The following is a 16,102-nucleotide window of genomic DNA, read 5'->3' as shown; positions in this document are numbered from 1 at the left end:
CCCCAGTGTCTTGCATCCATTGGTTAGGCCTATATGCATGCATACAAGTCCTTCGGTTGATCTCTTACCTCCCCCCCCACCCCCCTTGCCTTCCCGCTGTAGTTTGACAGTCTGTCCTATGCTTCTTTGCCTCTGTATCTATTTTTGTTTATCAGTTTATAATGTTATTTATTATTCCATAAACGAGTGAGATCATGTGGTATTTTTCCTTCATTGACTGGCTTATTTCACTTAGCATAATGCTCTCCAGTTGCATCCATGCTGTTGCAAATGGTAAGAGTTCCTTCTTTTTTACAGCAGCGTAGTATTCCATTGTGTAGAGGTACCACCGTTTTCTAATCCATCTGTCGTACTCTTGACCTTGGCTTCTTCTCCCGCTCGCCTTAGAATTCCGGAATGGGAAGACCCGGGCGTGAGAAGGCTGCGGCCGGCTTTCCCACACCCTTTCCCGCAGCTCTAGCCACGCGCGGCTATAACCCTGAGAACGAATGGCCCGCGATGCACACTCAGGCCTTTGGGCGATCTGTCTTCCTTGCTCAGGGGACATTGAAGCCTTGGGGGCCGATGCTGAATCAAGGGTAAGTGGTGCTGAGGTGGGGTCCCCAGAAGGGCCAGGGCCACAACCACGTCCTTCAGATGCGTCCTTGAGCCTCTGAAGGTCACAATGACCTTGACTTTCCTTGGCCTGTGGCCACATCACTCCAGTCTCAGCCTCTGTGGACCCATCGCTTTCGCCTTTTGGTCTGTCCTCAAATCTCCTCGTGCCTCTGTCTTAGGAGGGCATTTACGATGCATTTAGGGCCACCACCATCCCCCCATTTCAAGGCCCTTAACTTAACACATCTGCGAAGATCCCTTTTCCAAACAAAGCGTTCCTTACAGCTTCCAGAGCTTAGGACTCATTGCTCTGGGGAACATTTTCTTCCTTCCTTTTTTATAATATATTTTTTTTGATTTCAGAGAGGAAGGGAGAGGGGGAGAGAGAGAGAGAGAAACATCAATGATGAGAGAGCATCACTGATTGGCTGCCTCCTGCACACCCCACACTGAGGATCGAGCCTGCAACTGGGGCATGTGCCCTTGACTGGAATTGAACCCGGGACCCTTCAGTCTGCAGACTGACGCTCTATCCACTGAGCCACACCGGCTAGGGCTGGGGGACCATTTTCCAGCTTGCCACACACTAAGGTTCAGAAATCACCGATGTGGCCCATGTCCTTAGGGCAGCCCAGGCCTAGGAGATGGGAGCCCCGAGAAAAGGGATTAATATGAGGTTCCCAGGCCGCCTCTGTCTGGTCCTGGTTCCTGGGGATATGACAGCTGACGTGTCCTGAGCCCTCCTCACCCACTAATCTAAGCCAAGGACGTGTCCTGTCTCATCCCTCCTCCTAACAACCTGGTGATAGGCCCTGCTATTACCTGCCATTTTGCAGATGAGAAAATGAAGGGGAAGGGAGGCTGAGTCACTCGCCGAAGGGGATGGAGCTGGGTGAGCCACCCAGGCCCCCAGAGGCCAACACCTCCCGCAGCGTGGGCACCACATCCCGTTGGGCTTCCTCTGATCTGCTCCGTGAATCACCCCTTTCTGATATTTGTATCTGCCTAGCACATACGGAACCACACTTTTCTGGAAAGAAAGGGGACCCCCCTGAACCCCTGGCCCCCCTCCTTCTCAGAGCCACGGCTCCAAAGTCTTGGTGAGTCCCAGCCTCCAGCTACCAGACAGCTTCTTACTCAGCCCACGGGGGTGGGGAGGCGGGGAGGCACGCAGGTCCTGCCAAGAGGGGGAGCAGCTGGGATCCTAATGAATCTCCCAGGTTAGTGGTCCGGGAGGGGCCCTGGGAGTTCCCCAGCGTCCAGATGAGGGGGGAAAGGCAGGCAGGGAAGGCGGGCATGTTCCCAGGCACCCTGAGTACCTGTTTGCTTCTGGCCATGACTCATTCCCTCCGGAGCGAGCGCCTCGGGTGAAATGTTTACCAGCCCCACCTCCCTCCACGCGGCCTTATAGCTCCCCTCCCAGCGGGGAGAGCACGGAGCAGCCCTGCCCTTCTGTCCTCCCCACGCAGCCCACCCACGGAGCCCACCCGAGGCCATGGCAGCTCCGGCGGCCCAGGTGTCCAGGGAGCGGGCGGCAGCCGAACGTCCTGGCTCCAACCAGAAAGTTGTGAAGTACTTGGGCCAGGACTTCGAGACGCTCAGGCAGCAGTGCTTGGATTCAGGGGTGCTGTTTAAGGACCCCGAGTTCCCAGCGTGTCCGTCAGCCTTGGGCTACAAGGATCTTGGACCACGCTCCCCCCAAACTCAAGGCGTCATCTGGAAGCGGCCCCCGGTAAGGAGACGGGCTTGCTGTAAGGTGTCAGGCAGGATGGGGGGCTCTGGCTTCAGGTCGGAAGTAGTTGAGGGAGAAGGTGGCTCTGGATCCTCAATTTCTAAATCCCACATTTCAGAACCCCTTCCCCTTTAACAATCTTTTCCAGAGGTGGTGAGGTTAGAGGGAAGAGCATGCAGAGGCGTTGGGATCAGACGAGTTAGATTTGAACCCTGGCTCCGCCTGTGTGGTCTTGGACACATGACCTCCGTAAGCTTCAGTTTTCTCATCTGTGGAATGGTGCCACTGGCACCTGATTTTTCCAGGGTTGGTATGAGGGCCAGAGATGAAGCTCCGAGCATCATGCCTGGCCCAGCACAGGCACAGACCACGTGGTCGTGACCGCCTGGGCCCCTGGGCCAGGGCACAGGGGAACAGGCTAATGCTAGATGTCACCATTGGTCAGGGGTAAGTGGTGACTTGGTTGCTGAAAGGTGCAGCCGTTGCTCAAGGTCACGAGCTGGGTCACTGTTCCATCGGGGCTGGTGAGTGGAGAGGCGGGGGCTGTGGGGCTGTGAACGGGGCTGGAACTCAGGGCCTCCTGAATGCTGTCACCGGTATCACCCCAAACTCAAAGGCAGAGAATGGAGAACCATCCCCCCAAAATCCATGTCCGTGACCTACTGCTACGGGACCCGTGTCCCGTGATTTGCCCTCAGGGGTCGGAGCCCCCTCTGCAGGGTGGTTGTGAGAACTGAGAGAGTCTGTTCAGCATCTGCCACGTAAGAAGTCTCATAAGAGCACATGTTCCGTGGCTGTTGGCCAGGGAGCCTTTGCCTTCTGGAGCATGATGGGAAAATCAAGTCGTGGTACCTGTTTTCTTGGCCCTGGATGACAAGGGAGGATAAGAAGATAATTCTTTGGATACTAGAGGCCCGATGCACAAAATTCGGGCAAGGGGCTCGGCCCTCGCAGCCTCGGCTTCATCCAGAAGGTCGTCCGGAAGGATGTCCGGTAGGTTGTTCGGCTGTTTGGTCTAATTAGCATATTACGCTTTTATTATTATAGATGGCAAAATCCTATCCCTACCCCTTCATTTTCATCCGACCAGTTTTGCCCACAGTTTCTACCTCTGAGGCTCTAATTAGCATATTACGCTTTCATTATTATAGATGGCCAAATCCTATCCCTACCCCTTTATTTTCATTCGACCAGTTTTGCCCCACAGTTTCTACCTCTGAGGGTAACTCCTTTGCCTGCCTCTGTCCTGCCCACCCGGGTCCGCCTCCCCACCCCTCTTGAAACATATGGCATTCCTCTGGGATGCTGGCAAAATCAAGGTTGGGAATCATGGTTTTATATTCTTTCTTTCTTTGTTTTAACTGGGGGTTTCTTTCTTTCATATTTTCCCATCATCATTTATCCCCCCTATGCAGTGGTTTTATATTCTTGTCTCAAGAGTTGACAGCTACATTTCATTTCAACAGACAGTATTTTTAGGCCTCTGTTGTTGTTTTTTTCTTTAAATAATAGTTTACTGATTTTTAGAGAGAGTGGAAAGGAGAGGGAGAGAAAGAGAGAAACATCGACGTGAGAGTATGATATCCATTAGCTGCCCCCTACTGGGAATCGAACCGACAACCCTTCGGTGCTCAGGATGTCACCCAACCCACTGAGCCACACCGGCCAGGGCTAGGCCTCTGTTGGTGTCAGGCATCGGCTCTGCACTGTTGGGGAAGGCGGTGGGGCAGGTTCATTACTGCAGAGAGACTTTGGCGCTGGGGTAGGAGGAAGCAGAGGGTCCCAGTGACGGTCTAACGCCCTGGGAGCAATGCTTGCAAGTTGCCTTCGCAGCGAGAAGATGCGATTGCAGTGCCTTCCTGCCTCGGACCCCTTACCGGTGCCCGTGTTTCCCTCGAACCCATTCATCAGGGGCCGAAGCAAGCAAGGCTTGAGTCATGTGTGTTTATGGAGTGTGCTGAGGTCCTCACCTGAGTAATAGTCAACACTGCTAATGACAAGATGTGGTTGTTATTCAGGAAGAAAAAAAACAAAACAGTGTCCCGTGTGTGTGTGTGTGTGTGTGTGTGTGTGTGTGTGTAGCCTCCTGGCCTCTTTTCAGCCTCTTTGGCTGCCAAACTACTTTGTGTCTCCGATCCGAGTTCCAGTAGAAAGTTAGCCCTGGAGAGAAGACTTCCGGAATATTCTTCCGGCCTAGGCTGAGATGCCATCTCCTTACAAAACCAGGGACGCCCTGTGGCCCCCGAAAGATTCATGACATATTAGTCATGACATCCCTAGGTTGTTTTTTTCCTGGGTCGGGGGAGGGGGGGTGCATTTTGAAACCTGCTAAGAAGAACATGCCGTAGAATGAACATTCCTTCCACGTACACCCCGCTTAGCACCGTCCTGCTCAGCACACTTCAACTTGTTTCTGGCCTTTGCAATCCACTCTGTCTCTTAAACCAAACTCAACATTTCAGCAGAATTTGGTAGACTTATCGGCCATGCGTCGAATGAGCTGATATCGCACGGACAGTGTGACATGGGTAACGGGTTGTCCGGCTCAGGCAAGTGACTTGGGACGTGTCCACGTGTTCCACAGACAGGAGTCGAAGCCACGGGGTTGGGCGCTGTCGCCGAGAGAGAATGCTTAGGGCAGGCCATTGCCGCGGGAAACGGGGTCCCTGCAGAGGCCTGAGGCCTGGCCGGGGGTTCCCTGCTTCTTAGGGGGGAGTGGAGCGGAGGAACCCTTGTAGGAGACTGAGGACGCCGTAGACAGGTGAGGAGGGGACGAGAGATGATCTCCTAGGTTGCTGTGAAGTCTGAGTTCAGGGACCCCGAAGCCATCTTTACCCTCGTGGCCACCATCACTGGGCATCTTATGACTTGTGTTTTGTCCCCAATTGCTTTCAGGAATTGTGCCCCAGCCCCCAGTTCATCGCCGGTGGCGCCACCCGCGCGGACATCTGTCAAGGTGGTCTGGGTGAGTAGGCGGACCGCCCTGTTTGTTCGGCGCAGGGCGGGTGTGCATGTGGCACGGGTGACGTCAGATTCAGCTGTTAGACTTGACCGCCTGTACTTACCTGTAAGTGGACCTAATTTGCCCTATAAAATGGCCACGTCTGTACAATTAGGGACTGTCGTAAGAGATGCTTTTGTAATTGGTAAGAAAACAGGCATCCTCTCTTTCTAGCCAAGCTTCCTCTCACGGGCCTGGGATCCTAGGACTAAGAAGATGTTCCCCTCCCAGCCCTTCATGTTCCCTCCAATCGGGTGCAGTTAAGCTTTGGGAAATCATTTGTTTTGTTTTGTAAGTTCTGGCCTCACGTGTCGGACCCCCAAGTAGTAGATTGGTGCTCTTGACCTGCTACGCACTCCCGATCGCAGGGCCTCATGGCCGAGTGGGACAATACTGGCCTTTCCGGGGACAGCGTGGTTCTGACTTAGATTCGCTGGGATTCTAAACCGCCATCCCCTGGCAGCCGCAAAACACGGGGCAGGAAAGGAGAGCCACGGGGAGACAAATCCCACTTGGTGAAAAGCAGTAAAACAACCCAAATCTCAGCATCCACCTGGACCCGATAATCTTCATCTTTTGGGGGGTTCACCCCCCTCTTTCCCCTCCTGGTTCTAGCCAGGAAAACGTTTCCAATCTGCTGGAAACCTTTGTGATTTTGAAGGTCACAGGGCACCTAATTTTAAACGCCTCCAATGCTCTCTCCTTTAACGAGCACCGCAGATATCCCCTGAGCCAGGGCTCCTGGGGGCGAGCATTAGGCAGGGAGAATGCGTCAGGTGCCACCTAATTTCCCACGTGGCTCAGGGAAGCGCGACTTCCCACGGAGGCTTTTAGCAGCTCCTTGTTAGTGATGTTTAACTTAGTATCAGGCATTTAATAAGCCTCGTTTAATTGATGGGCCTGGATAGCTCTTCCCTTGAATCGTTATAAGCAAGCGAGGAGGAATAGAGGAGGAAAGAGCGTTCGGAAGGAGGTCTGAGCATTACCATGGTGAGTGTGCGCTGCTGAGGGATGGAGCGGGATGGAGCCGGGGGCTGGAGCACAGGAAACCACCCAAACTGACTCTCAGCACCCAGCTCCCACCCAAGTCCGTGGGGCCTCGCCAGGGGGCCGCCCTGGGGTAGCCCAGCCGATGAGGTGGTGTTTTGTTGTTGTTGTTGTTTAAAAATCAGTATCATTGAAACCTCTTTTGAAAGCAATTAATTTTTAAAAAAATATATTTTATTGATTTTTTACAGAGAGGAAGGGAGAGGGATAGAGAGTTAGAAACATCAATGAGAGAGAAACATTGATCAGCTGCCTCCTGCACACCCCCTACTGGGTATGTGCCCGCAACCAAGGTACATGCCCTTGACCAGAATCGAACCTGGGACCTTTGAGTCCACAGGCTGACGCTCTATCCACTGAGCCAAACCACTTAGGGCTGAAAGCAATTAATTTATTGATTAAACATTTTTCAATGACAATCGCCATTCAACATTATATTTGTTGCAGGTGCACAGCCTATTGGTTAGAGTCCAGTGGTTCTCAACCTTCTGGCCCTTTAAATACAGTTCCTCATGTTGTGACCCAACCATAACATTATTTTCGTTGCTACTTCCTAACTGTCATGTTGCTACTGTTATGAACCGTCATGTAAATATCTGATCTGCAGGATGGTCTTAGGCGACCCCTGTGAAAGGGTCGTTCGACCGCCAAAGGGGCCGCGACCCACAGGTTGAGAACCGCTGGGTTAGACATTTATGTGACGTACGGAGTGATTCCCCTGACGTGTCGAGCACCCGCCTGGCCCCGTGCGTAGTCATCACGATACGATTGGCCACCCTCCCTGGACTGTGCGCTGGGCCTGGTGGGGACACATCTCGGAGCCCGTGTGAGGAAGGGGTGTGCTGCCTGAGCTGAATCCTGTGGCCCTTTGGATGCAAAAATTAGACAAGATGCTGGGGGCCAGGGCTAACGGAGACAGAAATGGAAAGATGAGCTCTCAGATCCATCGCTCGCTCGGGCCCAGGCTGGCATCCACACGGCAAGGTGCAGAGTTGGCACCGCCCCCTCCCAAACGGCCCGGCACCCCCCCATCCGAGCCGGGGACCCCGGGGGCTTCCCCATGAGGGCATCCACTCTGAAACAAAGGATGATGGAGGGTCTCCATGGCAACATGAGGATGGCCGCCCAGCCTCAAACATATTAAGAGACCAGGTCACATGAGCTCAGATGCGAAGATGCCCGGGAGCCCGGTGGGGTGTGGTGGGCAGAAAGCGAGGCGTTTTCGGCCGGGAAAACACCCCGTTACTGTGTCTCAAGGCACAACGATGTGAAAGGAGACAGGAAGGAAGCAAAACTCGGGGAGAGGGGACCCTGGCCAGGTCCCAGGGGGGCAGACAACCGCAGAGAAAGCGATTTCAACCAGCAGCCGGCACCGGTGTGGCTGGGGCTCCTCAACAAAAACAAAACAGACCAATAAAACCCACAGAATTTCTCCAGGGACGCCCAGCAGCAGTTCAGCGAGGATCAGGAGGGCGAATCAGCCGACTGCAGAGTCACTGACCGAGGAGGGCTGGCGTGGGCTGGAGGGAGGGCCGAGCCAGGCCAGCGGCTTGCAGGGTTGCAGGGTTATTCCTTTCGGCTGGTGCAGCGCTGCCTGCCCAGTGATGGATGTCTCGGGACTGGGAGGTTTCCGTTTAAAACAATCAGAAAACAGATTCCTGGCAACATCTGGCCCAGATCCCTCTCTACAGTCACCCTACAAATATGGACTGAGCACCTACTCTGTGCCAAGTGCTCTTCCAGGCCCCAAAGATACAACCGTGGGGTGGGGGCGGGAGTCCTGGATGCCACGGAGTCTCCGTTCTAACGGGGAAAATGACCAATAAACAAATACAGGTGCCAGATGGTGGGAAAAGCCACGGAGAAAGGAGAGCCACGCGAGAGGAGAGAGAGTGACCAGGGGGTGCTATTAGAGGGGGGCCCGAGAGTCCCTGGGCCCCGCAATGCCAGGATCGCTGGGCTCTGGGGCCTGCTCTTAGAACGGTGGTAGCTTGCTCTACGCCGGCGGCGACGACACCGTGAGGGAGGTATTCCAGGAAAGTGTGTTTGATTCTTCATTTACAAACACCATGGGGGGTGGGGGGGTCATGTGGCGGGTTCAGGGACGGCTCGAGGTAGGATGCTTGTGGGATTGAGGACCACGTGGCTCGTCAGACATGCTGTTTTGTCAGCATCAGGGGTTGGCTTCTTGCTTCTGCAGCCCCCTCGGCAGCCCCCCCAGGACAGCGCCTGGGTACAAGGAAGGGCCTCTGTCCTCTGGGCCGTGGGGGAAGGGCCCCGTGTGCCCGGAGCTGCCCCCCGAGTCTTGGCTGGGCTCCTGGAGAGGCGATGGCCGTGCTGTGTGGTCTGTTCTGTGCTGTCAGGACCCAGTGGCCCTCCTGCCTGACTCCGGCCACCTCCGTGCAGGGACACAGCACGCCCCCCATCCATCCCTGACCCCCCAGTCACCACAGCCTCTGCCTTCCCTTCCCCGCCCTCGGTGGACACCCTCCGACAGCAGAAGGAACACGAGGGGTGCTCTTCGCCACCTTCTCTCACCTTCTGCTCCCCGAGTCCCCGTGGGAAGCAGAACGAAGGTTCTCTCTGCTCGGCCTTCCTCTTGGGCTTGAAAACGATTGTTCCCGCTTCAGCCATTGCTCAACGTCGAAGGGGAAGGGGTTCCAGTGCCTGGAGTTTTCTCTCTCGTTGCCTTCCTCCTCCTCCTCCTCCTCCTCTGTAGCGTCTCCATGTTCCCCCTCGGTGTTTGGGAAACTCCCTGGAGTCACTGCCTGGTTCATAGTCTTGGCTCAACCTCTGAGCCACGCCGGCCGGGGTGGGTTTCCTGTTTCCTTCTGCATTTGCTGGGATCTCTGAGCTGACCATTATTAAACCCTAGACCAGCGGTTCTCAACCTGTGGGTCGAGACCCCTTTGGGGGTCGAACGACCCTTTCACAGGGGTCGCCTAAGACCATCGGAAAACACATATATAATTACATATTGTTTTTGTGATTCATCACTATGCTTTAATGATGTTCAATTTGTAACAATGAAATTGGGGGTCACCACAACATGAGGAACTGTATGAAAGGGTCGCGGCATGAGGAAGGTTGAGAACCACTGCCCTAGACTCTTTAACCTCTCGGCTTTATTTCTTCTGCCTCGATGAGGATGATGGAAGGCGAGTCAGTATCTCAAGACTGTCTTAAGCAATGAGGCATCGAGGCTGCCATGCTGAGCTCTCAAACACAACAGCGAAGTCTTCTAAACACACAGAGAGCCAACTTCCTGTCATCTAACATCATGCGGGCAAGGAACACACACACACACACACACACACACACACACACACACCCCTTGGGCTGGCAAACAGATGTTTCCTCCAACCGAATGTCTTATCAGAGTTGCTAATAAGGAACCAAACAAGACATTTTTATTTTTAAAAAAAAATATATTTTATTGATTTTTTACAGAGAAGAAGGGAGAAGGATAGAGAGTTAGAAACATTAATGAGAGAGAAACATCGATCAGCTGCCTCCTGCACACCCCCTCCTGGGGATGTGCCCGCAACCAAGGTATATGCCCTTGACCGGAATCGAACCTGGGACCCTTCAGTCCGCAGGCCGACGCTCTATCCACTGAGCCAAACCGGTTGGGGCCAAACAAGACATTTTAAAATATATATATATATTTTTATTGATTTCATAGAGGCAGGGAGAGGAGAGAGAGAGAGAGAAACATCAATGATGAGAGAGAATCATGGATCGGCTGCCTCCTGCACGCCCCCTACTGGGGATCGAGCCTGCAATCCAGGCATGTGCCCTGATGGGGAATCAAACCTGGGACCCTTCAATCCCAAAAGACATTTTGGCTTTTGTTCTCTCCGTGGCTTCCCACTGGCCGAGTGCTCTGAGATGTGAAATGGTCAGCACGCAGGGCCGATCGATTGGGAGGACCAGAGACGTTTCTATCCGTGACTCCCAACGCGGCAGCAGGAGCTGACTGTGCTGCCCGTGACCTTGAGACACGGGGGGAAGGGGAGAGTCGGACGTGGAAGGGAGAGAAAGTGGGACCCTGCCGGCCTGGCCTGACCAGTGTCCCCCCACGACCCGGTGCAGGCGACTGCTGGCTCCTGGCGGCCATCGCGTCCCTCACCTTGAACGAAGAGCTGCTTCACCGGGTGGTGCCCAGGGACCAGAGCTTCCAGGAGAGCTACGCGGGCATCTTCCGTTTTCAGGTCCTGCGCGTTGCTCGCGGCCCTTGACGCTCCCTTCCATGGTCCCGCCCAGATCCACGGAATCGGAAGCTCTGGGGTGGGCCCGGGTCCTATGTTTTCATGGCCCCTCCAGGTGGCTCTGACACACCCTTGAGCTTGTGATCCATCCGGTCACCTACACATCCACCCCCACCGCCTCCCCCAGGCCTCAGGGCCTCGAGGAAAGCGCGGGGGAGTGAGTGTCAGGAGACATGGTCCGAGTCACACACGGTCACCACAGACGCAGACACGGGGCTCGATGCTTCCCGGCTCCTTGAGCATCTCCTGTGTCAGTGACGGCGAACCTTTTGAGCTCGGCGTGTCAGCATTTTGAAAAACCCTAACTTAACTCTGGTGCCGTGTCACATATAGAAATGTTTTGATCTTTGCCACCATAGTAAAACAAAGATGTATATTTCTGATATTTATTTTATATATTTAAATGCCATGGAACAAAGGAAAGTCAACCAAAAAAAATGAGTTCGCGTGTCACCTCTGACACGCGTGTCACCTCTGACACGCGTGTCACAGATTCACCATCACTGGCCTATGTGCATGGATGAGTAAGACCCCGAGCCTGCTCTTCAGGAGCTTGGAGTCCACTAAAGGCCCGAGACCTGAGCACTGAGCCTCCCAGAGGCTCCTCCGGGGTCCCCCTGAGCGGCGCCGTGTCCCCCCCACAGTTCTGGCAGCACGGCGAGTGGGTGCAGGTGGTGGTGGACGACAGGCTGCCCACGCGGGACGGGCAGCTGCTCTTCCTGCGCTCGGCCGAGGTCAGCGAGTTCTGGAGCGCTCTGCTGGAGAAGGCCTACGCCAAGTAAGTGGGGGGTGAGGTGGGGGGGGTGAGGCGCTAGGAGACCCCACAGTCTTCCTGGAGGGTCTCACCTGCCCCCCTGCCCCCAAACTCAAGGTGTCACATCCAAGTCTTCCCCGGCACCTGGTCCCCCATGCGCTGGACCCTCAGTGACGGAGAGAGACAAACTCGGGCTGGGGGTTGGCCCGCTCAGCTCTGTCCACAGGAGCGTGTGCATGGGGGGCGGGGTGGGGGGAGCCAGGCTGCCTGAGCCTCCTCTTCTCTGAAACCCCACGGGCAGTGTTCAGGCCCATGTGGATTTTGAAAAGGATGATAAAGAAGAAGAAGAAAGAGAATGCACTCAGATACCAAACTCGCCAGAGTCTACTGACCGCTGGTTCCACCGTCCTCCTTCCCATGGGCATGCGATGCTCAACGCCTTCTCCTGGGTTCCTTCAATTAGCTTCGCTCGCTAGCACCCTTTTCTGTAACCCCGGCTCCTCTCCAGCCCTGTTCCCACAGCAGGTCCCTTGGGGTGTCCCTCAGCCTTGAGGGAGGGTCCCCCTCACCCCTATTCATGCCCCCCAACCCTCAGAAACCCAAGAAGCGAGGGTCAGCTTTGGAAAGGTGACGCTTGGCAAAGGGTGGCCTGGGGGGAGGGAGGTGGTCTGAGATGCGTTCCCGGTAAGGAGCTGAGTTGGCCACGTGAAACGGTGGCCCAGCACCTTCCCCGGCCACAGCGAGACTGGCACGCCTCCTCTGTTACCTTCAGACCAGCCATGTCCCAGCATCGTGCCTGCCCCCGCCCCCCACGTGGCTGCTCCCTGGGGCTGCTCAGGGCTGTGGATGGTGCGAGCCTTCTTTTCAACAGGCTCCTCGGCTCCTACGAGGCCCTCGCCGGCGGGTCCACGGTGGAGGGGTTTGAGGACTTCACGGGCGGCATCTCGGAGTTTTTTGACCTGAAGAAGCCACCGACCGGCCTGTTCCAGATCATCCGGAAGGCCCTCCGCGCGGGGTCCCTGCTGGCCTGCTCCATTGACGTGAGCTCCCCTCCCCACGTGTGGCCGGGAGGGGACCGGGCCGGCCTTGGGCCAGAGCGGAGCCTGGGACTTCATGGGCAAGTCCACTGGCACCTTGGTCCCAGCCCGTGGGAGCTGGTGCAGCCCTAATGAGTGGGTAGGAACTGGGGTTGGACTCACGGTGGGAGCCCCAATTTCCCCTCACTGGTGGGGCCCCTTCGGTACCGTGGAAATCGCCCCAAGAAGGCAGCCTTGAGCCCTGGATCCTCACCCTGCTTTGCTAGGCCTTGTTGGGAAGTAGTTTTGGGATTTGGGGAAGCAAATGCGATGATTGACAACTTGACGGACTTGGAAAAAGCGAGAGGGTCTGAAACCAGGGGCCACACCCTGGCGGGGGTTGGCTGTGTGGGGTGCCAAGGTGGCATGGAGACCCCGGCCCCCTGGTCTGTGACCACCCGCTCCTCCTCTTCCTCCTGCTCACCTGGTGGCCTAGGCCTGTGGGTGACACGTTTCTATGAAGATCCTAGCGGGACATGTGTGTTTCTGGTGGTGGATGACATGGGCATGGGTGGGGGAGGAGGCTGTGAAACAGGGAGGATGCTGGGAAGCTCGATCCATGAAAACAGTGAGAACCAGAACTCATCCTGGGCAGCCGTCCTGGGTCATTATCCCTCCTGCAGGCAGCGGGATGAATGAGTTCCCGGTTCTGTGACATTTTAAAAATATATTTTATTGATTTTTTACAGAGAGGAAGGGAGAGGGATAGTTAGAAACATCGATGAGAGAGAAACATCTATCAGCTGCCTCCTGCACACCTCCCACTGGGGATGCGCCCACAACCAAGGTACATGCCCTTGACCAGAATCGAACCCGGGACCCTTCAGTCCCCAGGCCGACGCTCTATCCCCTGAGCCAAACCGATCAGGGCTCCGTGACATTTTAAAGGCTTGGCAGCCAAACAGGTTTGGCTCAGTGGATAGAGCGTTAGCCTACGGACTGAAGGGTCCCAGGTTCAGGTTCGATTCCGGTCAAGGGCATGTACCTTGGTTGCGGGCGCATCCCCAGTGGGAGGTGTGCAGGAGGCAGCTGGTCGATGTTTCTCTCTCATCGATGTTTCTAACTATCCCTCTCCCTTCCTCTCTGTAAAAAAATCAATAAAATATGTTTAAAAAAAAATAAAGGCTTGGCAGCCACACAGCACCCTGCCCGGAACGGCAGGCCTAAGGAAAGGGGGTGGGGTCGCATGGAGAGGTTCCTTTTACCTGCACCCCCAGCCCCACACCAAGGCCCCGGGGCTGGGTGGTATGTCCTTGGGAAGCATTGTAGGACCAGCCCCCACAAGGTCAGGGGCGGCCGCCCTGAGTGGACTGGGTTCCCGACGCAGGTCTCCAGCGCGGCCGAAGTGGAAGACATCACCCGCCAGAAGCTGGTGAAGAGCCACGCGTACTCGGTCACGGGGGTCGAGGAGGTAACACGGGGCAGGGGGAGCGCGAGGGTAATGAGTCATGACATTGGCCATCAGTCCAGGGAGTCCCTGAGAGAGAGGGGGGGGCGGGCCCACCTGGTTGAGGCCTCTCTCTGGCTGCACGGGGTCGTGGTACACTTATGAGTATGGATTTTGGAGACAGACTGGGTGCCTGAGCTCCATGTACTTCTTAGTAGCTAAGTCATCACCGGTCACTTAACCTCTCTCTCTGAGTCTCCGATATTTGAGCTGTAAAATGAAGATAGTAACAGATCCATGCCCGGCCGGTGTGGTTCAGTGGTTGGGCGTCGACCCATGAACCAGGAGGTCACAGTTCGATTCCCGGTCAGGGCACATGCCCGGGTTACGGGCTCCATCCCCAGTAGGAGGCAGCCGATTCTCCCTCATCATCCACGTTTCTGTCTCTCCCCTCCTCTCTCTGAAATCAATAAAATAAATAGATAACAGACGCAGCTCACAGGATTGTCATGAGGTTTAGATGAGGGGACAGCGCATTTGGGGTGCCTCTCGCTGTGCCTGGTCCGTAGCCCACGCTCCGTGAATGCTAACTGCTGGGCGCGGAGTATTTATCGGGCAGGCATTTATTACCATTCGTCTCATAGAGTAAGAACGGAGTCGGCTATAAAACCTAAACCCAAGTGAAAGGAGACATAAACTTGTTTTTGTGCCGGGTTTATTATTTACGCAACCTAATGGCGAAAAACAGAGCGGCGAGGCCCGGCCTGGAAACACGCGTTAAAAGCAAATGAAAGTGTGGCTGTTTGGGGACATTTGAGAAACGGGGTGCAGACACGGACGCAGGGCGCCGGGGGCCACCGTTGTCGTTACCATGGCTTTTGCAGGTGGATTTCCGTGGACGCCCGGAGAAGCTGATCAGACTCAGGAATCCGTGGGGCGAAGTGGAGTGGACGGGCGCCTGGAGTGACAAGTAGGTGCTGTCCCCTCTCCCCCGGGGCGGGAAAGCGTCGCGCAAAGACACAACCATGATGACAGGGGCGGTGTAGTGAGTCCCCCGCAGCCTGTTCGGAAAAGGGTAGCAATGGCTCCCGCCTGGGAACCGCCAAGCAGACAGACCCCACTGAGCCGGAGTCTTGGATGCTGGGTGTCTGCTGGGCCTTTGCACGTCGGGCATCTCCGTTGAACTTGGCTCCTGGCTGCGGGGTCTGTCTGTTTTCCACCCGCCACACCACACCGTGGTGACCCAAAGGTGAGATCCCTCCGTCACAATTGGGTTCCCTCCGCTCCGCAAACCCTGGCCACGCTGACAAAGGGCAGGCCCCTCAGCGCCCACAGGAAATGACCACTTAGGAAGTGAACTCCATCCCGGGGACCAGCTGGCCGCAGCGGGCAGTGATGGATGGAGTGGCCCGCGCTCCCCGGAGCTCCTGGCAGCCGGGCATTGATCTTTCCCGCAAAGCCATTAGCGGCCACAGAGGCCGCTCTGGGCCGGGCATCTCCGCTGGGGAGGGAGGGGGAGTCAGTGCGAGATGGTGGCTGGACTGCGAGGCCCCCGTGGTGTCCCCCGACTGCTGCGCCCTGGGATCGAGGTCCCCGAGGGTGTCGAGCACGTGGGAGGGTTTCCTCCGAGTCACCACTGCTGGCATGGTGGGTGGGGGGTGGCTGTCACTGGGATTCCTGTCTCACCTTTTCTTCCCAATGGAGTGAGCCATCCTTCCGGGTCTCTGACCTCAGGCTCAGCTTCCTGTCTAAGAGGGACGCCGGCCTGGCTTAGAGGACATCCGTGGGAATGAAGTGGGAGGGGCATCGTTAGGGGGACCCCAGTTCACGCTTCATTCTCTTTGCTTGGCTGTTGAGATGTCTGAAGGGCTCTGGTAGGTAAGAAGGAGAAGCGAACGGTGGTGAGGAGACTGGACCACAGCCTCTGTGTTTGTGTCTGTGGCTTGTAGGAAAGCCGAGCACTAGCCCCGTAGCCCGTCCCCTGTGCCCAGGAGGCCCCCAGGCAGGGGGACACATTGATATTTCTCTGTCTCTCTCTCCCCCTCCATTCTCTCTCTTAAAAAAAAAATCAGTGGGAAAAATATCCCTGGGTGAGGATTAACCAAAACAAAAATTTTTTAAAAAAGTCATTCAGCCCTGACTGGTTTGGCTCAGTGGATAGAGTGTTGGCCTGCGGACTGAAGGGTCCCGGGTTCGATTCCAGTCAAGGGCATGTACCTTGGTTGCGGGCACATCCC

At 55.7% G+C, this 16,102-nt stretch overlaps 1 protein-coding gene across 1 annotated transcript in view; it reads left to right on the top strand.

Annotated features, from left to right (window-relative positions):
• The window catches only part of LOC102260620 (calpain-8), a 25,887-nt gene that overhangs the window by 7,500 nt on the left and 2,285 nt on the right, over positions 1–16,102 (top strand). The window contains 10 exon segments of the mRNA XM_014539958.1: positions 388–578; positions 1,607–1,697; positions 2,067–2,329; positions 5,225–5,294; positions 10,473–10,591; positions 11,293–11,426; positions 12,274–12,442; positions 13,806–13,889; positions 14,750–14,839; positions 14,991–14,997. Coding sequence (XP_014395444.1) covers positions 489–578; positions 1,607–1,697; positions 2,067–2,329; positions 5,225–5,294; positions 10,473–10,591; positions 11,293–11,426; positions 12,274–12,442; positions 13,806–13,889; positions 14,750–14,839; positions 14,991–14,997 — 1,117 coding nt within the window. The 5' untranslated portion in view covers positions 388–488.

This window comes from Myotis brandtii, unplaced genomic scaffold (genome assembly GCF_000412655.1).
Source record: "Myotis brandtii unplaced genomic scaffold, ASM41265v1 scaffold231, whole genome shotgun sequence".
NCBI classification, from domain to species: domain Eukaryota; kingdom Metazoa; phylum Chordata; class Mammalia; order Chiroptera; family Vespertilionidae; genus Myotis; species Myotis brandtii.
This window is presented reverse-complemented; position numbering and strand designations above follow the sequence as displayed.